Genomic DNA, 26,583 nt, shown 5'->3' with positions numbered 1-26,583 from the left:
CTCTAGGTTTACCCCAGATGTACTCCAGGTTTACCCCAGATTTACTCCAGGTTTACCCCAGATTTACTCCAGGTTTACCCCAGATTTACTCCAGGTTTACTCCAGGTTTTTCTCCACATTTACTCCAGGTTTTTCTCCACATTTACTCCAGTTTTTCTCCAGATTTACTCCAGGTTTACCCCAGATGTACTCCAGGTTTACTCCAGGTTTACTCCAGGTTTACTGCAGGTTTACCCCAGATTTACTCCAGATTTACTCCAGATTTACTCCAGGTTTACTCCAAGTTTACTCCAGATTTACTCCAGGATTTTCTCCACATTTACTCCAGTTTTTCTCCATATTTACTCCAGGTTTACTCCAGGTTTATTCAGATTTTCTCCAGGTTAATCCAGGTTTAGTCCAAATTTACTCCAGGTTTACTGTAGGTTTTCTCGAGATTTATTCCACGGTTTATTCCAGGTTTACTCCAGGTTTTCTTCAGATTTACTCCAGACTCACTCCAAGTTATCTCCAGCTTTATTCCAAGTTTACCCCAGGTTCACTCCAAGTCCTCACAAAGAACATGTGTATTTATATTTGTATTTGTATTAGTATTTGTTTTAGTATTTGACTTTGAAGAGGCCGTTTACTCTGGAGTGTTTGTTGATGACACCTGATGCCAGCTCTGTTTACCTGCTCTTGAAACATGAACAGGTCACGAGTGTTTGTATTTTTGGGGCACATTCAGGAGAGGTGAACTTTAGGTGCACTTTAGAGCTCAAAATAAACAAAGACAGTCCTGTTTCGTAGCAGCGCACAACTATTAGGACTAAATATGATACAAATACTGGTCCAAGACAATGTATTTAAACAAATGTAAGAATCATTGTGTGTTGAAAAAATGAGAAATTCCTTTTTGCAATAATAACTCCATTTCGTGGATGTCTGTGTTGCACTGGAAGGAGGAAAAATGTGAAAAAAATGTGACTTTTTATGCTTTAGTTTCAATATTATCGTTTATCATCTATATTTACTTAAGCGATACATCGTACTTCAAATATTGTTGTCGTTGCAGGCCTAGTTTGAGCTCGTTTCATATCAACAATGCTTTTCATAATCCTCTTTTTGCTCGTCGCGTCGTGGCATTTCTGAATAAGTTACGCCGAGTCCGTGGAGCAGAACCGAGAAACATTCCCATCTTCCATCCGCGGCTGCACCCGGATCTTTATTTTCAGCCGAAGTCGCAGCCGGGTCTGAATAAAACATGAAATGGGGGAAGAACATCAGAGCAGGAAAAATAGCAAAAGGCTAAAAGCAGGGCCCTGGCTCTGTAAGAAACCTGGCGATGATGAGATGCGGCGGGTCTCGAGATCAGTCAAACGGAGCTGTGAGAGCGAAACGAGCAGGTGTGAGTGAGCGGGAGATCCCACTCTTCCTCTGCCTCGTTAGCTCACGTCTGGAAGAGGGAATCGTTCTAAAAAACACTCTTTCTTTGGACAATATACCGTGATTGGGTGTGTACTCGTCTATGCGCCTTATATTTGTGAAAGATACAGCTCAAGATCTTTGTAAACAGATTTAGGAAAGGTTCATTTCTGATTTCTGTCGTGTGAATGTGACTTTTGTCGTATCGATTCTGCTCCAACGAGGATCTAGTTTTAGTATCTGACTCCTAGTATCTGACGTCATCTGCCCCACGACAGACTCTGGAACTAAACAATTTGTCAGGACTGCGTGATATGACTGCGAATACTTTTACTCGTGTATTATTTCATTCTGGTATCAATACTTTTACTTAACAAAATGGAGAACTTCTTCCACCGTTGTGTCCACAGCTTGAGATCATTCTAAATCTATCCAGGAAAGGTTCATTTCTGTCGTGTGAATGGGACATTTTAGTATCGATACCTGCTCAAATGAGTATCTAGTCTCGCTACTGGTTTTAGTATCGATGAGTATCTGAGTATTTATGATACTTTTGACGACCCTCTCACCTGTGGCTCCTTCAGGTGGTCAGTATGTGGACTGGATTGAGCCTCCTTTGGATAATCCTGTTCAGAACTACAGTGGAAATTATGTAGTCCACATTTAGACCTGGTTTAGACCTAGATTAGACCTGGAATAGTCCTGTTATAGACCTGGTTTAGACCTAGATTAGACCTGGAATAGTCCTGCTATAGACCTGGTTTAGACCTAGATTAGACCTGGAATAGTCCTGCTATAGACCTGGTTTAGATCTAGATTAGACCTGGAATAGTCCTGCTATAGACCTGGTTTAGACCTAGATTAGACCTGGAATAGTCCTGCTATAGACCTGGTTTAGACCTAGATTAGACCTGGAATAGTCCTGCTATAGACCTGGTTTAGACCTAGATTAGACCTGGAATAGTCCTGCTATAGACCTGGTTTAGACCTAGATTAGACCTGGAATAGTCCTGCTATAGACCTGGTTTAGACCTAGATTAGACCTGGAATAGTCCTGCTATAGACCTGGTTTAGACCTAGATTAGACCTGGAATAGTCCTGCTATAGACCTGGTTTAGACCTAGATTAGACCTGGAATAGTCCTGTTATAGACATGGTTTAGACCTAGATTAGACCTGGAATAGTCCTGCTATAGACCTGGTTTAGACTTGGTGGTTCTCAGAAAGACAAATCTGGTCTTTGGTGATACTGTAGCATTCAAATATAAATCACAATTTGAACAAATATAATGAAAAATACTAACATTTAGACCCACATGTTTTGAAATGTATGACTGATGTTTCTCTGAGATGTTTCTCTGGTATATTTCTTTGGAATGTTTCTTTTGGATGTTTCTCTGGGATGTTTCTCTGGTTTGTTTCTCTTGGATGTTTCTCTTGGATGTTTGTCTGGTGTGTTTTTTCTGTAGTTTCAGACGACAAGATGATATTTTTTCAGAAGATGGGAGCTGGATAAAAACATTTACATTTACATAAACTATATTCAAATCTAATCACAATTATTTCCCACAAAATCACATTCTATAACCAAAAATAACACACAAACGACACACGAATGAACTCAAAACTCAACACAAAAGAACAAAGAGAGCAGTATTATTCATTTCTCCATACGTCTCGTCTGTAGCGTCGTTCTGAATCGACCGCTCCACAGATATGACTCGTGAGATGAGCACAGAGACCCTGTTTGTGACTGTGACATCATCCTGCACAGAATTAAATCAAACCTTTATGTGGAGTTACCTCATGTTCCTCAGTTCTGTCTGAAGATGAATCGTTTGATTTAAGGTTATTTCTACAGCACATTTAAAACAACTTCACCAAAAATCAACAAAAAACAAACCAAACATTTCCCGCTCGTCCAACTTACCCAACAAAATCGAGATCTGAATATATTACGTTTTTGTTTTTGTGTTATGTGGACGCTTCTGTCAAACTGTATATTCATGATTCAAGATATACATTATGTACACAATATATATATATATATACGCTCAGTTCTTTTTTTTTTTTTTTTAATTTTATTTAACTTTTTTATTTTTATTTTTATTTGCAATTACTGTAAAAAAGGAATTCAAACCTGGATGGAATTACTTTTATTTTTTATATTTTTATATCATTATTATTATTATTATTATTATTATTATTATTATTATTATTATTATTACATTGTATTATTTCTATATGCTTATTTTTTATTTATTTATTTTTTGTCTTTATCATGTATTTATCTTTTTTTTCTTTCTTTTTTTTCGTCTTCTGTGTATTTGCCCATCGGGGGCATTTACACAGAAGTTTTTTATTCAAGTATTTATTCAGTATTTGAATAAAAAAATTTGATCACAAAAATAAAAGAAAGAAGAACAAGAAAACACCTGTATATCCTGTCGAGTATTAAAAAAATAACTCGTCTTTCTTTATATATATGTAAAGCTGCCACTAGTACTTCAAAATTTTATATATCACTCAAGTCAATGTAGACGATAAACGATAATATTGAAACTTATTTATTCCACTGACACAACAAGAGCAGATTTAAACCACAAAAAACTGATCTAAATCTACAATATTGTTAAAAAATCATGATCTGCAATAAATAAACAGCAGAACAAAACACTTTAGTCGTTTTGTTTGCATCTGTAATGAGTCAAACTTTATCAATTCAACCTTTTACGGCTTAAATCTGATCGTTTTGTCAAAAAAAAAAAATTCTGAGCTGTGCAAAGAAAAATATAACACATGATAAAAACTGAGCCCAAAAACACATTTCCCTCTTTCCTAAACTGAACGATAAGTGGATTTAGTGCAGCTACAGACAATATGGATGAAGTGTCTTGCTCAAGGACACAAGAACAGAGCAGGTTTGGTGTGGACACGGTTTAGCTTTTTGTCGCCGTGTAAATGTAAAACCAGAGACGTCGAAAGTGGAATTGGACTGAAACTTTGATTTACTTTTTCCAGACTGAAATTATAAATAGATTTGAAAAGTGTTTAAATTTGAGAGACAGAAAACTGAAATACAACCCGCAACATTTGAGAATATGTTTGTAGTAGAGTGGGAACTTTTGGCTCCTTTATTGGATCTGAATCTCTTGGAATCGTTCACTTTAAAGAGCCGTTCAAAAGACTGGCTCTTTTACTGTTTATTTATACGAGAGAAGCCAACGAGACGACTTTTTGGAGTTATGAAAATGATAAAACGTTGCTCTACAATAATAATAATAATAATTCAAACTGTTTTTATGATGTCAGACTTGTTTTTTCCCTCGTGTCGCCTGCTCTGCTCTTATTTTTCTTTTAAAATATGAGATCTGGTTCCAATCGTTCGCACTAAGGAGCCGTTCAAAAGAGCCGACTCCTTCACAAACGTCAATACACCGGTCCCTCGTTTTATCGCGGGAGTCACGTTCTAAAAATAACCCGCAAAAGTCGAAATCCGCAAAGTATCAGCTTTATTTTTTACATTGTTCTCTCTGTTTTTGTCTGTAAAACCCCTCACCACACACTTTATACACTTTTCTCACACAGGCGTTAACATTTTCTCACATTTCTCTCTCGTTTAAACTCTCTCAAAGTTCAAACCTTCGTCGGCGTCTTTGTCGGTGCAGAACGTTTCATCGACATTGTGGGTTTTGTCGGGGAGAAAACAAATTGCAAACGTACAGCACTTCAGAGTCACACTGAGATCCAACGTTTATGTGAATTTGTCTGAACACATTCTGTACTGGACAGGAGACACGGCACGGAGGAGACTGATGGACAATGGTCTACAGTCCAACAGCCAATCAGGACGCACGACACAATGGTCTACAGTCCAACAGCCAATCAGGACGCACGACACAATGGTCTACAGTCCAACAGCCAATCAGGACGCACGACACAATGGTCTACAGTCCAACAGCCAATCAGGACGCACGACACAATGGTCTACAGTCCAACAGCCAATCAGGACGCACAACACAATGGTCTACAGTCCAACAGCCAATCAGGACGCACGACACAATGGTCTACAGTCCAACAGCCAATCAGGACGCACGACACAATGGTCTACAGTCCAACAGCCAATCAGGACGCAGAACACAATGGTCTACAGTCCAACAGCCAATCAGGACGCACGACACAATGCACATTCAGACGCTGTAGAAAAGCTTGAAAAATTGCACGCACAAAAATTCACGAAACAGCGAGACCACAAAAGGTGAACCGCGATATAGCGAGAGACAACTGTATTCTAGCAGATGCACTTTTTTAAAACTTTCAGAGGCCAGAGTGAAGTTTGCATCACGGTAAAACTAACAACAACTAGCATGCTAAGCTAAAACACTTTATAATTAGATGGAGACAGTCCACAGCTGATTTATTTTGACCTTAAACGATAAATCTGCACTGGAAAAACACATGGAAGGAGAGTAAATATGCACCTTATTCCACATCTATTAAAGCTAAAGTTAAGTAGGCGAATTAACGATGCTAGCGCCAACTCTTTTCATATTTATTGTCGTAAAATGTATTTAGTTTGGAAATTACTTGAGAGAAACTAATGGTCTACAGTCCAACAGCCAATCAGGACGCACGACACAATGGTCTACAGTCCAACAGCCAATCAGGACGCACGACACAATGGTCTACAGTCCAACAGCCAATCAGGACGCACGACACAATGGTCTACAGTCCAACAGCCAATCAGGACGCACGACACAATGGACGATCATACGCTGGAAAAAAAACATGTGAAATACCACTAAAAAAATCCACAAAACAGGGAGGTGAAGCGCGATATAGTGAAGAACGACTGTACATATTTAAATCACATTCTTATCACGGCGTTTTCTAATCGGGACGACTCAAACTTAGCAATTTAGGGACTACGCAAACACACAAACTTAGATTTTCTCGTAGGTTTTCTGCAACCGTGAGTCTCGCACAAACGTAACTCTCCGCAGATATGATCAGGGGGACGGGAGCAGCAGCAGCGTCGTCGTCATCGTCGTCGTCTCTCCACACAACACATCTGCTGAGTAAGACACTTGGGAGAGTCCGGTCCTCGTCTGTGCGGCTGCAAAACCTGGAACGGAATTAAATCAAAGCTGCAATGCGCCAGTCAGCAGCTCCAGAGCCGCTCCCATTCACAACGACAACGTTTAACCACCAAATTCACTTTAGGACAATACAAATCCTCGTGTATCTCCATCAGGCAGCGTCAGACCTAAAGAACATCGGATTAATACAACACCAGTCGCGTTTTAAAGGTGTATTACGGAACTTTCCTGGTTTCGTGTGCCGTCCGAGTCTCATTTAAAGCTCAGGGGAGTCGATGTTTGTTCGCTGATCTGAAACGTTGGACGTTCAAATCCCAATCTCGACATAAACATCGTCCTCTGACCCGCAGGTTGTCGGTGCAATTCCAGCTCCCACAGATCCCTGCTGTCGTCGTGTCCTCGGGCAAAACACTCAACGCTTTCCTCGATGTAAAGAGCTTTGAGTGACTTGAAGGTGAAAAAACGCTGTATAAAAATGTGAGATGGTTTTGTGTCGCTGAAAATATTCCTCACGTTACAAGTCAGATCTGTGGAGAATGACTTAATGTGTTTTTGAGCTGTAAAAAACACCTGTAATTTAATAAACACAATATATATAAGTAATATTCCCGTTCTGTGGAACATTCCAAAGTGATTTCTGTTTTCCAGATGATGTCACAGCTCGAAACAGCAATAATATTTAATACACGAAAGGTTAAATAAATGACTGTTGAAACGCAGAATTTTGTTTTAATATAGTAAAAGTTTTAAAATGGCACGTTCTAAGGCAGAGGTGAGCAAACCAGGGTTAATCCGGCCCACTGAATGTGACCAAATTACATTAAAATAAGTAAGTAAACTTTATTTATATAGCACCTTTCACAGATAAAATCACAAAGTGCTTTACAGAGTGCAAATAAAAATAGATAAAAATAGATAAAACAACAACAATAAATGTTCAACAGATAAAATAAGACAAAGAGTAGTAAATTAAATAAAAGTTTGTCTGAATAACAGTGTCTTCAGCTGCTTTTTAAAGGAGAGTCACACGAAGAGACAAGGACAGGAAATTCCACAGTTTAGGGGCCACTGCTAAGGAACCAGCATTTCTGAGATATATTCAGGGGCCTGTCCATTAAAAGCTCTAAAAGTCAAGACTAAAATTTTAAAATCAATTCTAAATTCGACATTAACCAGTATAAAGAGGATAAAACCGGAGTGATGTGTGCCCTTCTGTTGGTTCCTGTTAAAAGCCTCGCTGCAGCACTGGAGACGAGAGACTGCAGATTTGTTAAAACAAGTAAAAAGAGAATTACAATCATCTAAACGAGAAGAAATAAAAGCATGAAAATAGGTGAGGGTGAACACTGTTGAATTTACCTTTCCCCGTTTCTCCAAAATATGGCGCACTTGAGCTACATCCACTTTGTTCGCGTGTGTTACTCTCTTGTATCGAGATATTTATCGTTTTGGCAAAATCTTAATGACACTCGACCTTATGGTTCTGTAGTAAACTGGCATTTTATTGAAAAAGGCGTTTTTAATGCGGCAGAGAATTAAAAAAACAAAAAAAATCAGACATTAATTAAAGTCCCACTGATTTGTCCCAAGGTCATGTGACCTCTGCCCCCTTTGAAAGTTTGAAATTGCGTTACTCTTGAGTCGTTAATGCGTCAAGCCGAGCTAACGACGGATTTTCTGTGTCAGACCGAGCTAACAATGTCTTTTTTGCATCGAGCCTAGCTAACGACTTCTTCTCTTTTCTATGTCGGGCCGAGCTAACGACGTTTTTTTTCTGTGTTGGGCCAAGCTAACAACGTACAGTACAGTACAGTACCGTACGTGCGTACATACATACGTACAGTACAGTACGTACGTACAGTACAGTACAGTACGTACGTACAGTACATACGTACAGTACCGTACGTGCGTACATACATACATACGTACAGTACGTACGTATGTAAGTACAGTACAGTACGTATGTAAGTACAGTACAGTACCGTACGTACATACATATATACGTACAGTACGTACGTACAGTACGTATGTACAGTACGTATGTACAGTACAGTACGTACGTACAGTACGTACGTACAGTACAGTACGTACGTACAGTACAGTACAGTACGTACGTACAGTACAGTACGTAAGTACAGTACAGTATGTACGTAAGTACAGTACCGTACGTACATTACGTACATACATACGTACAGTACAGTACGTACGTACAGTACAGTACATACATACATACGCACAGTACGTACGTACAGTACAGTACGTACGTACAGTATACAGTACAGTACGTACGTAAGTACAGTACAGTACGTACATACATACGTACAGTACGTACGTACATATGTATGTATGTACGTACTGTACTGTACATACATACATACGTACAGTACGTACATACAGTACAGTACGTAAGTACAGTACGTACGTACGTAAGTACAGTACGTACGTACGTACATACATACGTACATACAGTACAGTACGTACGTAAGTACAGTATGTACGTACGTACGTACGTACGTACGTACATACATACGTACATACCGTACGTACGTACGTACGTAAGTACAGTACATACATACACTACATACATACATACGTACAGTAAAGTACAGTACGTACAGTACAGTACATACGTACGTACGTACATACATACGTACAGTAAAGTACAGTACGTACGTACAGTACATACATACGCACAGTACAGTACGTACGTACAGTACAGTACCATACGTACAGTACGTACATACATACGTACAGTACCGTACATACATACGTACAGTACCGTACGTATGTAAGTACAGTACCGTAGGTACATACATACATACGTACAGTACGTACATACAGTACAGTACGTACGTGCGTACAGTAGAGTACAGTACGTACGTACAGTACGTACGTACAGTACAGTACGTAAGTACAGTACTGTATGTACGTAAGTACAGTACTGTACGTACGTAAGTACAGTACCGTACGTACATTACGTACATACATACGCACAGTACAGTACGTACGTACAGTACAGTACGTACGTACAGTATACAGTACAGTACGTACGTAAGTACAGTACCATACGTACAGTACGTACGTACGTATGTATGTACGTACTGTACTGTACATACATACATACATACGTACAGTACGTACATACAGTACAGTACGTAAGTACAGTACGTACGTACATACATACATACATACAGTACAGTACGTACGTACGTAAGTACAGTACCGTACGTACGTACGTAAGTACAGTACATACATACAGTACATACATACATACGTACAGTAAAGTACAGTACGTACGTACAGTACATACATACAGTACAGTAAGGTACGGTATGTACGTACAGTACATACATACAGTACAGTAAGGTACGGTACGTACGTACAGTATACAGTACGTACGTAAGTACAGTACAGTACGTATATACATACATACGTACAGTACGTACAGTACAGTACATACGTACATACATACGTACAGTAAAGTACAGTACGTACGTACAGTAAGGTACGGTACGTACAGTACAGTACAGTACGTAAGTACAGTACGTACGTATGTAAGTACAGTACAGTACGTACATACAGTACAGTACGGTACGGTACAGTATGTACTGTACAGTACAGTACGTACATACATACATACATACAGTACATATATCCTGGCCCCGCCTTTCTGTCTGTTTAGAGCCGACTGTGGGCCCCGTGTTAAAACGTTTGCCCTGATCTAAGGTCAGAGGTCACATGTTCATCACAATCATGATCACGTGTTCAACTCCAGTTCACTTTACACTGAAAAACCATCGGAAAAACCATCGCCCGTCTCTTCTTAAATGTTCGTATTAACCCTCTACATGATCCTGGGTTTTCTTTTGTTATTTTGAGGGTTTTCATAAAGTGGGGTTGAGGGGTTTTTTTTATTTTGAGTTCTTTTTATTATACTTTTTGTTATTTTGAGGGTTTTTTTTGTTTATTCTCTTTATTGTTATTATTTTGAGTATTTTTTGTTATTTTAAGAGTTTTTTTTGTTATTTTTATTATATTTTTTATTTTCAGTTTTTAAAGTTTATTTTCTTTTGTTTTTTAGTTTTTAAGATTTTTAGTTATTTTTTTAATACTTTTTTGTTATTTGGAGGTTTTTTTTTAGTTGATTCTCTTTAATTTTTTGTTTATTTGGAGTTTTCTTTGTTGTTTTTTTTAGTTATTTTGAGGTTTTTGTTTTTTCTCTCTCTGTCTCTGTCCTTCAGACTCATTTTGGTCTTAAATGTTCGTATTAACCCTCTACATGATCCTGGGGTTTTTATTTCACTTTTGTGTCTGTAAATCAAGATATGAACATTAATAACAGACAAATCAGGTCCTTCTTTCCCCGAGGTCACTCCTGTTAGCGTTAGCAACAGGTTTGATTGACAGCGTTGCTAAGCGCCCGCTCTCTGCTAAACCAGCTGTGCTGGTGCTGAAAGGGGCGTTACCTTCAACAGCCTCGCTCAGGATTGGCTCTTTGGTTGCTATGATGAACCTGCTCTAGCGTCGACGAGCTTCATTTGACTGGAGCTGAACGCTTCTTTACACCGTTTGTGATTACAAAACCGGTTCTTGTCGACCATTTTCATCACACTGTAGAATCTGGGGAAATCTCCATGGAGACAAGCCCCTCCCCTCTCCATAAAAGTGACATAGAGCCTCTTTAAATATGCCAGACGGTTATGTAAGGGAGTGAAAAAAGGATAAATAGCAGGGAGCTGTCGAGGCATTTTGTTAAATCAGAAGCAGAACATTATGTGGAGATTGTTTTTCCCGGTTGATAAGGTCACAAAACTGTATAATTATCACACGTAAACAAACAATCGTGCGTAAACTTTTAATAACGACAAGCTCTGACGCTAAACTTTATGAATATTTTCTGAACGAGGGCGAGGTCGGTGAAGTGTTTTGCACGAGGACACGACAACGGCATTCATCTGTGACGTGTTCTGGTCAGTTTTATTATGATAAATTAACGTAACAGGCAGAAATCACAGAATACAAACAAAAATATCAGCTAAAAACAAACCTAGAACAAACAAAAATAAAGTCTTGACAAAGTTTAAGAATTGAAACTACATCAACACAAAAGCAAAAAAAATAATAAAAAATAACAAAAAAAACTCTTAAATAACAAAAAATACTCAAAATAATAAAAGAGAATAAACAAAAAAAACCTCAAAATAACAAAAAGTATAATAAAAATAACTAAAAAAACCCTCTTAAATAACAAAAAATACTCAAAATAATAACAATAAAGAGAATAAACTAAAAAAAACTCAAAATAACAAAAAGTATAATAAAAATAACTAAAAAAAAAAGAACTCAAAATAAAAAAAGAACTCAAAATGACTCAAAACCCCTCTTAAACATCAACACAAAAGCAGAATGATCCCAGTGATCTTTTTTAAATTTACAATATTGTTAAAACTATGAGCAGCAACAAAAACGACAGAATGAAACACAATAATCTGAAATAAACAAAACATTTTTATTTTATTTTTCTACCAAAATCACAACTCTTAAAGTGCAAAACTAAAAGGCAAAACTAGTGCAGCATAAACGATTTAAAATGATAGAAAAACAATTAAATATGGAACTGAAGTGATGATAATGTGGAAAAAATGTTATTATTCATCTAGAAAATAGTTTTTATATTTATGCCAAAGGATTTTTAGATTATTGCCTTGGATTAAATGTTTTTGTGTAATTTTAGAACATTTGTCTCACCCTGTGTCCCATCATCTGTAAATACGACAAACTTAAAATAAAAAAAAAAAAAAAACATCTTTGAACAACATCATTTATATCTGTATTTATCTGATATGAAACAATCTGGTTATTAAAGGTGTATAAAAAATATCTAAATATATAGTTTAATTTAATGACACAGTATCGATATCATGTTTTTTTTTTGAAGACGTTACTGCGTCAGGCCGAGCTAACACCATTTTTTCTGTGTCGGGGCCTAGCTAACAGCGTTTTTTATGTGTCAGGTCTAACTAACAACGTCATTTCTGTGTTGGGCCTAGCTAACGACGTCTTTTCTTTTCTGGGTTGGGCCTAGCTAACGTCGTCTTTTCTTTTGGGTGCCGAGCCTAGCTAACGACGTCTTTTCTTTTCTGGGTTGGGCCTAGCTAACGTCGTCTTTTCTTTTGGGTGCCGAGCCTAGCTAACGACATATTTTCTGTGCCGAGCCTAGCTAACGGTGTTTTTTATGTGTCAGGTCTAACTAACAACATCATTTCTGTGTCGGGCCAAGCTAACGACATCTTTTCTTTTTTGCGTCGGGCCTAGCTAACAACATCTTTTCTGTGCCGAACCTAGCTAACAGCGTTTTTTATGCGTCAGGTCTAACTAACAACATCATTTCTGTGTTGGGCCTAGCTAACGTCGTCTTTTCTTTTCTGGGTCTGACCTAGCTAACCTGTTTTCTGTCCGCGCACCGCTTCTCTCTGTGCATTCTCAGCTGATACTTCCGCGCGAACCCGCTGCCGCACTTGGGACAGACGTGGCGTGGGACTCCCGTGTGTTTCATCACGTGTTCATAAAGCATACTGCTGTGTTTGTACGCCGCTCCGCAGACGCTGCACACGTACGGCCGGAGATCCGTGTGTTTACTGGTGAAGTGACATTTCAGATTAACCTCCCTCTTAAACGACATGTCACACCGGTCACATTTAAAGGGGCGGTCCTCCGTGTGCGTGACCATGTGGATCCTGAGGTACGCGGGAGTCGCCCAGCCTTTCCCGCAGACGTCGCAGAGGTACGGCTCCAGTCCGTTGTGTTTGTTCACGTGGCGTTTCAGGCACGTCTTTTGGTAAAAAACTTTGGGGCAGATGGGACACGGGAATCCGCCGGTGTGTCTGTTCATGTGCACCCGCAGACAAAACTTCGAGCTGAACTTTTTACCGCAGTACGTACAAACGGTTTGCTCGTTTTTAACCCGGTGCACGTTGCGGTGTTGTTTGAGGACTCCGGCGGTCAAACACGGCTTCCCGCAGGTTTCGCAGATGTGTGGCGTCGCGCAGGTGTTGTTGTACTGCGTTTTGTGCTTTTTTAGAACGGTTAGTTTCGTAAAGCATCTTCTGCACGTCTCGCACTCGACGAGACGCTTGTTCTGGTGATGTTTGACCATGTCGCACAGTCGAACGAAGCTTCTTTTACAGGACGGACACTGATACGAGCCTTTGACGCGGTGAATGTTGAAATAATGTCTTTTCATGAGCAGGGTTTTGGAGAACGTTTGGTCACAGAGCGTACATTTCATGGGTTTCGTGCACGCGCTGTTCTCCGATTCTCGTCTTTGGGAACCGGATTCTGTCTCGGTGTTGTTCTTCGAAGAGTTTAAGTTGCAAGGTTGAATCAAAATGGAGTAAAGGTTATTTTTTAGCACTGGCATTTCTCGATTTTTGGGGAAAAGGCGTCTTTGGACAGAAGCTTTTGAACGTTCTTTAGATGAGAACTTACACGTCTTGTCCTGAGCGATTTCACGGCTGGAAGATAAACGTCCAACGACGACTATACACGGTTTGAATCCCTGATCTCGACGTTTTTGCGCGTACTCCACACGCATCGCAGCCGCAGCCCGTTTCTCCCGCTCGTATCTCACCACGCAGACCTTCTGATGTTCCAGTAAAGTCTTTAACGTGTAGATCTGACCACACAACAGGCAAACTATGTGGTCAGTGTAACCGCGGCGCTTTGGAACGACATCAGCGTCTACGGTCAGGGGCTCGTGCTCTGATCTCAAAGCGTCCGAATCCAAATCGACCTGAAAAACCGCGTTTTCTTCGATACAATCTCCTGAGACGCTGTGTTTGCTGAGTAAAGAAGGATTATCAAACGTCAGACCACAGGCAGGGCATCTGGAGGACTTCGCGCAGACAGACGGTCGCTGATACTCGTGGTTATAGTCCATCGTATACTCGTCTTCATCGTCGTCATCGTCAAACGACAGAGTGACTTCCACAGACGGGACTCCCTCCTCCGTCTGAGCTTCGTCCCCCCGTGCGTCCGAGCTTTGGAGCTGTGTGGTTTTAGTTTCACTTTGTTCGTCCGTGGAACCGGAGACGCCGGAGAAAAAGTCTTCGACGAAGTGACCTGTTGAAACACGAACCAGTTAATGACATCACGACGTTAAAGAGCCCGAATTACGCCGTTTTTGTTTTTTTTGATGTTCTGATGTCGTTTGCTCGTCACAAACAGACCTGGAGTTGTGTTTTTGTTTGTTTCATTTACACACGTTTAACGCACAAACCCTGTAGATTTACAGCAGTTCTTCTCTCAAACAGAAAATACTGTGTTGTACTAACTCGAAAAACTGCTACTTCATGACATCACAAGGTGGAACGTCGCATTTTGAGCTTTGGAGATGTTACAGACGAATAATAAAGTGTGACTCAAACATGTGTGAATGAAAAAACACAACTCCAGGTCTGTTTTTGAGGCGGTAACACCACCTGGTTTAAACCTCCGACACATTTTTGTGTTTGTCGAAGCCACAATACAATTTTTTTTTTTCTCTACAAAGTCCTGGTGTACAGTTGTCCCTCGCTATATCGCGGTTCATCTCACTCTTTCGCTGATTTTTTTGTGCAGTTTTATACGTTTTTTTTCCCCAGTGTATGAGCGTGCATTGTGTCGTGCGTCCTGATTGGCTGTTGGACTGTAGACCATTGTGTCCTGCGTCCTGATTGGCTGTTGGACTGTAGACCATTGTCCATCAGTCTCCTCCGTGCCGTGTCTCCTGTCCAGTACAGAATGTGTTCAGACAAATTTACATAAACGTTGGATCTCAGTGTGACTCTGAAGTGCTGTACGTTTGCAATTTGTTTTCTCCCCGACAAAACCCACAATGTCGATGAAACGTTCTGCACCGACAAAGACGCCTACGAAGGTTTGAACTTTGAGAGAGTTTAAACCTGTGTGAGAAAAGTGTATAAAGTGTGTGGTGAGGGGTTTTACAGACAAAAACATAGAGAATAATGTAAAAAATAAAGCTGATTTTGCCTATTGTAAAAATAAAGCAAAAAAATACAAATAAATAAATAATAAAAATAAATAGTAATAAAAATTTAAAAAATACAAAAAATATATATAAAAATTAAATTGTAAAAATAAAATGAAAAAATATAAATAAATAATAAAAATAAATAGTAATAAAAATAAATTAATAAAAAAATAGAAAAAAATAGATATAAAAATTAAATTGTAAAAATAAAGCAGATTTTTAGAACGTAACCCCCGAGATAAATGACGGACCACTGTAAATGCAAGTTTAGAAAAGGCCCATGTCTCCTGCTCTTCAAATGAGGTACAATTGTTGCTCCTCATTTTGTTTTTACTCCGGAAAAATGTTGCTGTAGAACGAATGTCCTCATATGTGGACATCATTTTAATTCTTTGTTTTTACACTCATCAGGTCCAATCAGCCAAAATAACAAAGAAAAATTAATAAAGCCACGAAAACGCCAGAGTCTTAGGAGGTTAAAGCTCAAAAGAGACAGTTTTTTTTGCGTAATATGGGACATTTAAACGTTAACAGCTTCATTTTAGTGTAATTTAAGCGATAATGTCATTGTTACCTATTGGAAACGTACAGTTGTGTTTCTGTTGCTGGATGAGCTCGTGGAGAGGGTCCGGTTCGTTCAAAATGTCCTCACACTCTTTTAAGACTGAAGGACACAGCCCGAGCCACCGTGACGTCTACACGAGCAGAAAAAGTTTGACGGGGAGTTATTTCCACATGTTCAGTCGATCATAAACACGACTAAAATAACTCACGTGCTCCAGACTGGGCACAGGGAGCAGATTCTCCAAATGCAGCAGTAAATTTCTTACGAGATTCTGCAGGGACGAGTCAAACTTAAGGTCGAATTCTGAGGTTTTCTGAAAGAGAAACAGTTGGATTTAGCATCGAATGTGCATCAAACAAACATGAACACAGAGACTGACCTGGAGAAACGCGTCTTTTTCATGTGGATCATCCAGCAGCGAGAAAACGAACTTGGAAAAACGGTCAAATGAAGCTTTCGTCTTTGCTCCGGAGTCCTTTAGAATGCAAAAACAATAATAATTTGTTAATGCTACATGCAGGCCTGTTATTTTGGGTCAATATCATCATGTGTACAGTTAGAATTTTGGTAATTTTTGGGCGAAATGATCAGATTTAAGCGTCAAGTTCTTCTCTTTTGTTTGTATTTCCCCGTCATGTTTAAGTTGCATCTGAATCTGTCCCTTTCCCCCATGAAACCCTGTCTGTGTGAGTCCTCGCTGCTGATTGGACGACTGTTTTCGCACCTGGCCAATCCCGTGTCTCACCTGCAGCTGCCTCCTCCCATTTACGAATATCCAACGCCATTTTTATGTGTCTCTTTCGTCGTAACGTGAAAGCGACTCTGTTCTGAGACACTCGACCCCGTTTATTTGTCAAGAATTAGTCATGTTATTGTAAAATTGATTCTTAATTAAACTTTACCTTTCCAAAGACTGAAGTTTGACGCATCGCTGAAGGAAATATAGAAGTAAACGATAATACTGAAACCCAAAAAACGATTTAAACCACAAAAAACAAACGATACTACAGCTTTAGTGGCTACTTTAGTTGTTATTTTGCATCTGTAATGAGTCAAAAGTTCCTCATTCAACCTTTTTCGGTTTTGTTCTGACGCAGCTCGTGTAGAATCAAAGAATTAACAAAAACCAAGATGGAAAAAAGGTGAAATAAACAAGTAATTTAACGAACAGGAGTGTGAAAGGTGAAGTAAACAAAAGGAAATGTGCAAAGGGTGAAAGAAAAGAGTGACAAAGGTGAAGTTTGTCTGTGGAAATCCTCAGTCGTCCAGGTTTGATCCACAACAAATGACGAAGTTAAATCTGTAAAACTGGACAAAACGTCGCAGGAGTGAAGACGTTTCGCTGCTCGTCCAAGTTCTGGTTGTTAAAGGTTGAATAGAGTCGTTTAACCTGAAACTGGAGACAATACGTTTACAGTTTCAGTGTCGTTAGCGCCTCCTTCAGACAGATATAAGGCAGTGTCCAGGAGTAATCTGACCAGAACTGAAGAAGCAGCAATTTGTCCAGTTTTACAGATTTAACTTTGTCTTTTTTTGTGGATCAAACCTGGACGACTGAGGATTTCCACAGACAAACTTCACCTTTGTCACTCTTTTATTTCACCCTTTGCACATTTCCTTTTGTTTACTTCACTTTTTACACTCCTGTTCATTAAATCACTTGTTTATTTCACCATTTTTCCATCTTGTTTTTTGTTATTTCCCTGATTCTACACGAGCTGCGTCAGAACGAGAAAGTTTTGACTCATTACAGATGAAAACTAACGACTAACGTAGCCACTAAAGCTGTAGTATCGTTAGTTTTTGTGGTTTAAATCGGCTTTTGGGTTTCAATATCATCGTTTACGTCTATATTTACTCAAGCGATGTATCAAACGTCAACATATGTTATCGTGACAGGTCTAAACTTCTCATAAACGACTTAACGTAGGTCTGCAGTGGCATAAACGTAAACAGACAGACCTACAGACCTCCTCCTCCAGCTCCAGGACGAGTTCCTCCATCCTCCTCAGCTCAGGCTCCAGATGTTGCCTACAGCCTCCTCCATCCCTCCTACACATGTCCAACACCACCTGAGAGAGAACACAGAGGAAATCACGCGAGGGTTTGATCATTTTAGACATTTTTTAGCGCATTTAAATTCGTTTTCCGTGCGTCACCTTTGCGCGTAAACCCAGGCTGATGCGCACCCGCTCCGAGGGGCTGAGCAAACCCGGGATGGCGCGGTGCAGGGTGGAGATAAAGTCCTCCAGCAGCCCGTAGTGCTCCACCGCTCTCTGCCGCGCGATCCCCCACAGAGCCGCACACGTGAGGCGCAGAGGAGACACGAGGAGGCGGAGAGAGCGCAGAGACAGCGCACCTGACGCAAAAAAAACACGCGCGTTATAACAAACAAACACAGACAAACACAAATAAACAACCTGGACACATGCACTCGAGCTCAGAGCAGCAGAGTTACAGGCTGATACTGTTCAGTGACTCCATTTCTGCGCAGATGAGCCGCACTTACAGGGTCCAGGCTGCGGCGCGCTCATCGTGTCCAGAGACTCGACCCCACGCGCCTCACGCCGCCACTAAACCAGGGGATTGTGGGGTCTGCAGATCTGTCACAGGAGCATGACGCCATTCTCCAGCCCGCTCTCCTTCAGTGCTCTGAGGTTTAGGTTTAAACGCGCAGAGAGAAGCAGCGCGCCCCCTGCTGGACTGATCCTCCCTGTGCGTCCTGAGAGAATGAATGAATGAATATTGTTTATTTGAGCAGACATAATAATAATAATTAAAAAAAAAAAAAAAAACTGATGATAGTTTCAAATATGTGTGATATGAATAACATGGTGGGAAATAAAATAAACTTTGATTAAATGTACAAGTGTAATGGACGTTTGGAGTAAAATACAAACATGAATTTAATAAACAAATAAGAATCAGTTCTACAACAATTTTCACAAACATGACATCGTTATTTGTGGAACTTAATCAGAGACGTTTGTGCTGTGCTCTGTCCTGCCCCCTGCTGGACACTCACTGCACTTTTATCATGTTCAAAATGATCAGAAATGACTTAATGTGTCTAATAATTATAGAACTGTCTCATCCTAAAAAAAATCACTTTAACAATTAGAATTTAAGAATTATTTTTCTGAGTAAATACAGATGTAGAGAGGAGCAGAGGAGAGAGGAGCAGAGGAGGAGAGGAGGAGAGAGAAGGAGAGGAGGAGGAGAGAGGAGCAGAGGAAGAGAGAGGTGCAGAGGAGGAGAGAGAAGCAGAGGAGAGGAGGAGAGAGGGGGAGGAGAGAGGAGGAGCAGAGGAGAGAGGAGCAGAGAGGAGCACCTGTGCTGTAGCTCACCTTCTATTTTTCTTGTAATTAAACATTTGAGTCACTCGGGGGCGCTGTAACCCTGACGACACTGACATAGCTGCAGTTTGAGTCTGAGTCTGAGAATGAGTCTCATCTTATTTCAGGCTGGTGGGACTTGGACAAATGTAAACCCACAGTTTTACATCAGACATTTTATATGAGACACAGGAGGATTTTATAGACACGTCCTGGTCCGGGACAAGTCCTGGTCTCTCGGGTCCTGGTCTCTCGGGTCCTGGTCTCGTGGGTCCTGGTCCCAGGGCAGGTCCTGGTCTCGTGGGTCCTGGTCTCTCAGGTCCGGGTCCCGGGGCAGGTCCTGGTCTCGCGGGTCCTGGTCTCCTGATGGTTCATATTTATAGTTTACAGTCTGTTTCTTCTGTTTATTGTCTTTGTCACATCAGGCGCCTCAAGGGAAACTGAAACTGAAGCTGTGTCTGTTTCAGGCTCATGTTTCTGCTCAGGCTTTTTACAGAAACTCTGGTGTTTTTAGGCAAAGTAGGAAACAGATTTGTTTTTATTGTCTGGAGGCAGAGGCCTGGTCCTTCAGACACAGTGACACTTTTATTTATTTCTGGTCTAAATTCCTGATCCTCAGTTTTACCTGTAACACTCCTCCGCCACCAGGTGGAGCCATTGTCCTTCTGTTGGTTTACAGTTTCTCTCAGCTCCTTTGTCACATTTTGCTGATTAAAACTGACACTTTTTAAAGTCATTGTTAAATCTTTCAACCCGTCGGTTATTTTGCAAAATCCTTTCACATTTTTCAAACATCCTGAGTTGGTTTGTGTGTCTGGGGCTTTGAGGCTGTGGAGGAAATAGTTTTATAAAAGATCTGCATCTGTAATGAGACGAGTTTAACCTGTCTCTGCTGCACAGACTCTTTTATTTTCTTTTATTTTCTTGCATCTTTTCGTCTGCATCTGTTTCATTTTCAGTGTTTTTCTGTGCACTTAGTTTTTTCTCCAGCTTCACACAGATTATAGTTTGTCTTTTATCATATTATAGTTTTGTTGTGTAGTTTGCATCTTTTTTTCTATAGAAGCTGTGACTTTGCTCTGGTCACTCAGAAATAGTACGATCGTTTTTGCATTAATTGCTCTATTTCCATGGAAACCAGATCATGGAATTTGTTTGTGGATATTATTTTTAAATACCACAGGCTTTTTACTGGCAGATTAGTCATCGTTTATTGTTGGAGTCAGAGTGTTGGAGTCATCGTCGAGAAACAAAATCCAACAGTTTTTGTGCGACGGAGACACAAACACAAGAATCTGTTTCCGTGCGCCTCCTATTGGTCAATCACAGCGAAGCGTCGACTTTCAGAAGAAGAAGAAGAAGAAGAACATATTATTTTAAAAACCGAAACTACCGTACATTTTGGACTATGAGCCGCTACTTTTCCCTCCACGTTTGAACCCTGCGGTCAATACAACGGAGCGGCTGATTTATAGACTTTTACTGGCTAACGTCCACCGGGGGGCGCTCTCTAACAGTAAACACAAAAGTGAGACAGACGTGGGGAAAGATTCTGCGCTGAAGAAAACACGAGTTTTGATTTTGAACATCACACACAGCCTCATCATGAAAAACACACGAAGAAATGAGTCAAAGAAGGAAATAGAGCCACTGCACGTAAGTTTGATCATTTAAGAAGGAAATAGAGCCACTGCACGTAAGTTTGACTATTAAAGAAGGAAATAGAGCCACTGCACGTAAGTTTGATCATTAAAGAAGGAAATAGAGCCACTGCACGTAAGTTTGATCATTAAAGAAAGAAATAGAGCCACTGCACGTTACCTTATGTTTGTTCTGTTCTTGTGTCTGTTGTAGTTGTGTCGTTCCGGATGTTTTCAGTCTGATGTTGTTCAGATAAACACAAAAACAACTGGTCAAAGTGATGTCTGTACTGAATTATAACACGTTTTATTGTTCGATAAGCAGGAAATCCAGGTTAGCTTGCTAGTTAACTTTAATCTTTTACCTTCACCAAACTCTCCTCTGGTCTGTGAGCGCTTTTAAACTCATCGCAGTGACTAATTTGTGCGAGTGTTTGGTGAAAGTTCGAGGCAGATTCACTCACACATTCACACCAGAGTACGCAGACACTGGGGGCGAAGTGTTTTGCCCAAAGACACAATGTCAGTATTCCTCTGTGGGAGCTGGAATCGCACCGACAACCTGTGTGACGGTGGATCTGACCGCTCTAACGGCGATGTCGAGTAAAACCAGTCCAGAGTCTTTCCGTGATCATCTCAGTGATTCGGTGATAAATTGTACAGAATCATCTTAAACGTTTCCTCGTCCGCGGCTCAAATGGCTCGACATGTTGCATAACGTCACTGCTCTAATCCCACAGACGGGAAACGACCCGGTCTGGGCTTTAACAGCGTGAGTCCTGTAAATAATCTCATAAGACAAAGAAACCGGGTCTCACGCAGCGCGATGATATGATGGAAAAACATTTAGACGATGAGCTCTGAGGAAATGGCAACGTCTGTGAAGAGCGCACCCTGGTGGTCAGTGGTGATAGAAGCGATCCAAAGTGTATCTGGAGTTGACTTTTTAGGATTTACTGAAGCGTGTTTGGGTAACGTTTCAGCGGTGGAAAAAACCTAAGTTAAAGCAGCAAATTACTGTACTTAAGGAACATTTTTAGATATCTGTACTTTTACTTCAGTACATTTGAGAGCAGTATCTGTACTTTCTACTTTCTTAAATTCTGGAGGATCTATTTTAAACAGAAAAACATCCAAACACAAGAACAAAAATAGCTAGAAAAAATCTCAACTCTTTATCAAAATCACCGCATTTGAAGCTTTAGTAGATCTCAAAATCTGCGTGAAATACTTTACTATAATAATACTTTTTACTCTATAAGTACATTTTAAAACTTGTGCTTTAATACTTTTACTTCAGTAGATTTTTTTTTCATGTTATACTTTTAATTTCACCCAAGTATTTTCACACAAAATGAATAAATCTGAAAAATCCCTCTTGTCCAAATTATTATTATTATTATTATTATTATTATTATTATTATTATTATTATTATTATTATTATTATTATCTCTATTATTATTATTATTATTATTATTATTATTATTATTATTATTAATATTATTATTATCTCTATTATTATTATTATTATTATTTCTATTATTATTATATTATTATTATTACTATTATTATTATTATTATTTCTATTATTATTATTATTATTATTATTATTATTATTATTATATTATTATTATAGCTCTCAGTGAAATCTGTGATAGACTTTCTGCTGATAAATGTAGACAGTGGGAGAAATGGATTTGATGTTAAAATGAACACTTGGTTTCATTCGCTCTCATCACCTCATCAGGACCAGACTCAACAAATGATGTTTATGTCGAGAGCGGGATTCAAACCGGCAACCTTCAAATCAGTGAAGTGTTTGTTTTATTATGTGTCACTAAAGTTTGAAAAGAACATTAACAAACAAATGTGTTCCTCTCCGCGCTGTGTCGCCTGAGGCCGAGGTTAAGCCTTTTTCATCCTTTAACCTTTGACACAGGCTCAAAATATCACGTCTGCATTTAAAAAAAACACTGCACCAGGTCTGCGCACGAGTCTGAACGTCTGCGCACGAGTCTGAACGTCTGCGCACGAGCCTGAACGTCTGCGCACGAGCCTGAACGTCTGCGCACGAGCCTGAACGTCTGCGCACGAGCCTGAACGTCTGTGCACGAGCCTGAATGGCTGCGCACGACTACACATACACATATACACACATACACACACACATATACATATACACACATACACAAACACACATACACAAACACCTAAACACACATACACAACATACACATATACACATATACACACACATACACATATACAAATATATACACATATACAAATATATACACATACACATATATACACAAACACACATACACACATACATATACACACATACATATACACACTGTATATATTGTATACACTGTTGAATACAGCAGTTCTTCATGTTTAGTATAAAAGGTGTAACATCCTGGGCTCAGGCTTCTGCCTTTTCCTTTTTCAGACTTTGTTCTTTGATTTGCTTTTGTGGATTTAAGACAGAAATGTGTGAAACAAATAAAGATGATGATGATACACACACACACACACACCCCCACACCCCCCCCCACACACACACACACATTGTTTGAGTAGCACTTTTATTATTAGTCTGTAACATCTCCAAAGCTCAAAATGCTCTGTTCCACCTTGTGATGTCATCAAGTGTTAGTTTTTCTGTCACTTTTCTAAGTTAAACGTGAGAATAAAACTCGACTCCAGGTGTTTGTGATGAGGAAACAACATCAGAACAGATCAGAAACAGAGTAATATGAGCCTTTGAAACTGGTCTATAGATTAAGACAATGTCTCTGCCCAGAATCAACTTTGAACAAAATCATCTCTTGGCAAATACTCAAAATAATACTTTATAAAAATACTACTCCTAAAGCACAGTCCTGTACATGCAGCACAGAGCGGTGCATTTGTGTCTCATATTTGTGTCTCATTGGTGCTTGTTGTCGAGTCCAGGCCTTTCTTCTCTTTGGCCTATTACAGGCGCGCGCGCAGCAGCCAATGAGCGGCGCGCGCTGCTCTGTTCCTCTAATCGTGGATAAGCTACAACCTCCTGACTGCAGTCCACGGCCGTGGAGAGGAGCGTGTGCAGTGTGCGGTGTTCTACGCGCTTGGATCTGGGGCTGGCTCATTTTTCTCTTGTTTTCTCTGTTTTTGCGCTGCGTATGTCCGCGCGCTGCACGGAGTGTTTCCAGGTAGAGGAGGCGCGTGAGGGGGTGCGTGAGGAGGCGCGTGGGGAGGTGCGTGGGGAGCAGAGGAGTCCTGACGCTGCGCTGCGGGGCAGGTAGGACCGGACTGATGGCTCTGCGTTTGTAATCCACGCCACCCGCGCGCTCCGTGTTGTTTTTTTCCGTGGCGATGTTCAGAACGGCCCATTACCCCACGGTGGACCCCGCGCCCACCTTCATGCACGGCACTTGGTTTGCCACGGGCTGCCGCGAAAACACGCCCGTGGCCGTGGAAAAACCGAAGAAAAAAGCGTTCAGCCTGGTCAAAATCATGTCTCTGAGCAACAAGAAAGGACACGACAAACCTCCGCAGCACCACCACAACAACAACACCACCAACACCAACACCACCAACACCACCTCCACCTCCAACATGCCGTTCACCCTCCACTGTGCCATCGGCAAAGAGATAAAGCACATCTGCAGCAACTGCAGCCGCGGCAACGACACTCAAGACGGTGAGTCCAGGCTCCAGGAGCCGAGTCCTGCGGTACTCTGAGGGGAGAGGGGTACTCTGAGGAGAGAGGGGTACTCTGTGAGGAGAGAGAGGTACTCTGAGGGGAGAGGGGTACTCTGTGAGGGGAGAGAGGTACTCTGAGGGGAGAGAGGGGTACTCTGTGAGGAGATAGGGGTACTCTGTGAGGAGAGAGGGGTACTCTGAGGAGAGAGGGGTACTCTGTGAGGAGAGAGGGGTACTCTGTGAGGGGAGAGGGGTACTCTGTGAGGAGAGAGGGGTACTCTGTGAGGAGAGAGGGGTACTCTGTGAGCACAGGGGTTCTCTATGCTCACAGGGTGCTCTGCATGCATTGAGGGGTACTCTCTGCTCTGCTCACAGGGTGCTCTCTGAGCAGAGGGGTACTCTGCTCACAGGGTACTCTGCACAGAGTACCCCTCTGCTCGCACTCACAGAGGGGTACTCTCTGCTCACAGATGTCCTACAGGCATTAGGCCTGATCCCTGCAGGTCCCTGTAGGCTGCTGTAAGTCGCCGTAGGCCTGTTGTTGTGTGTTTCTTTAAGTGGGTCAGTGTGATACAGGGATCTGCAGGATGTTCTGGAGGTTGCTCTGCAGCCTGCTGTAGGTTTCTGCAGCCTGCTGTAGGTGTCTGTAGGTGTCTGTAGCCTGCTGTAACTCGCCGTAGGCCTGTTGTTGTGTGCGTCTCTTTAAGTAGGTCAGTGTGGTACAGAGCTGTGCTGCGGTGGAACTTCTGATCATGGTGCTACCTGTTGTGTCCTCGGTGCACACGGCCTCATGGAGCTGATGGGTCACTGTTTAAATGTAGATGTGTCCTGCACACGTCCTGCACATGTCCTGCACACGTCCTGCACACGTCCTGCACACGTCCTGCACACGTCCTGCACACGTCTGATGATGTTCTGTGAAATGTGAAATATGTGAGTGGTTGAGTTTCTTGTCATTACATCACCGCTCAGCCATCTTTGTATGCAAACAACGTCCTCATAATTAGAAGCATGCTCATTACACAAGAGACGGTCTATTTCTGTGCGGGATCATGCGCCCTGCTCTCCGGGCCACACGCGGTCATTAGCAGCTTGTGCTGAGATGGTTGAAGATGTCTGTGTTTGGGACGAATAATGAAGTCACTGGGATCTATCGGCTTCAGTGAGTATTGGCTGCAGCTCTATTTATAGACTGGTGTGGCGGCAGGACCAGTAGAAAGTTGCCTTTGAGGCGGCAGAGCGTCCACATAATGGAGCGTGGTGGGACTGGTTAAGTCTGTATTACTGTCACACTGTTTGCATGTTCTGCCTGTGCCCTGAGGAGGTGTGGACTGTGTGCACTGACAGCTCTGTGTTTGCAAAGCCCATTACAGTGAACGTAACGTCGTCATTCAAAAAGGCACCTCTACATGTACTTCAGAGAATAGAGTGAAGCTGTGATGCAACGAGACGACACTGACAACAAAGCAGTCATTAAGAGCAGCCGCGCTCCCCGAGGCTCGGCTCATCAGATCTCTACTTTCTCTAGTATTTTTGTGCTTAAAGTGGAACTAAAACACGCTAAGTAACTCGAACTGGTGCTACCTGCTTGTCCATGAACACGGGTTGAATCATTTAATGCCATACTCTGTGAAATGTTTCCATGGAGACAAGCAAGTGGCAAACGCTCCAGAAAAGAAACGTAACACATTTTTAAAGTCAAAGAATTCTGTCAATGCAAACACACAGAAGACGCTGGTCAGTTAGAGGGAGCGGTTAGTGATTTAAGTTTATTTTTATCGCAAATTTAAGCAGGACAATGCACCAAAGTTATGAC

At 41.0% G+C, this 26,583-nt stretch overlaps 2 protein-coding genes across 5 annotated transcripts in view; one reads left to right on the top strand and one right to left on the bottom strand.

The window, feature by feature from the left end:
• LOC117385624 (phosphatase and actin regulator 1-like) overlaps positions 1-26,583 on the top strand; it is a 97,856-nt gene that overhangs the window by 7,529 nt on the left and 63,744 nt on the right. The window contains exon 1 of one of the 3 annotated variants that reach the window (XM_055228547.1): positions 24,120-24,765. The exons of 1 other annotated variant lie outside the window; for it this stretch is intronic. In XM_055228547.1, coding sequence (XP_055084522.1) covers positions 24,438-24,765 — 328 coding nt within the window. In that variant the 5' untranslated portion in view covers positions 24,120-24,437. Of the gene's footprint in view, positions 1-24,119; positions 24,766-26,583 lie in introns of those variants that run through there. One more of the 3 variants, XM_055228548.1, reaches the window with a different exon arrangement.
• Positions 11,454-18,752, bottom strand: LOC117385490 (zinc finger protein 429-like). Of its 2 annotated transcripts, none has more exons than XM_055228540.1 (7): positions 18,608-18,752; positions 18,258-18,457; positions 18,069-18,170; positions 16,478-16,573; positions 16,307-16,411; positions 16,108-16,228; positions 11,454-14,623 (listed from the first exon to the last, which is right to left on the bottom strand). In XM_055228540.1, the coding sequence occupies exons 1-7, from the start codon at positions 18,630-18,632 to the stop codon at positions 12,939-12,941; spliced, it is 2,334 nt and encodes a 777-aa protein (XP_055084515.1). In that variant the 5' UTR covers positions 18,633-18,752; the 3' UTR covers positions 11,454-12,938. The 2 variants fall into 2 exon arrangements, with proteins under 2 accessions (XP_055084515.1, XP_033838671.1); XM_033982780.2 differs by having other exon boundaries at positions 16,123-16,228.

Source organism: Periophthalmus magnuspinnatus, chromosome 17 (assembly GCF_009829125.3).
Source record: "Periophthalmus magnuspinnatus isolate fPerMag1 chromosome 17, fPerMag1.2.pri, whole genome shotgun sequence".
Taxonomy (NCBI): Eukaryota; Metazoa; Chordata; class Actinopteri; order Gobiiformes; family Gobiidae; genus Periophthalmus; species Periophthalmus magnuspinnatus.
Note: the sequence above shows the minus strand (reverse complement) of the source record. Positions and strands in the feature narration are given on the sequence as shown.

Bases quoted from the DNA above. Each gene is read 5' to 3' on its own strand.
- LOC117385490 (XM_055228540.1), bottom strand. From the start codon at position 18,632: ATGAGCGCGCCGCAGCCTGGACCCT. The intron at 18,171-18,257 runs GTGACGCACGGA...GTTCTCTCTCAG, and splicing joins GCCTGGGTTTACGCGCAAAG to GTGGTGTTGGACATGTGTAG. The intron at 16,574-18,068 runs GTCTGTAGGTCT...TGCATTCTAAAG, and splicing joins TCCTGGAGCTGGAGGAGGAG to GACTCCGGAGCAAAGACGAA.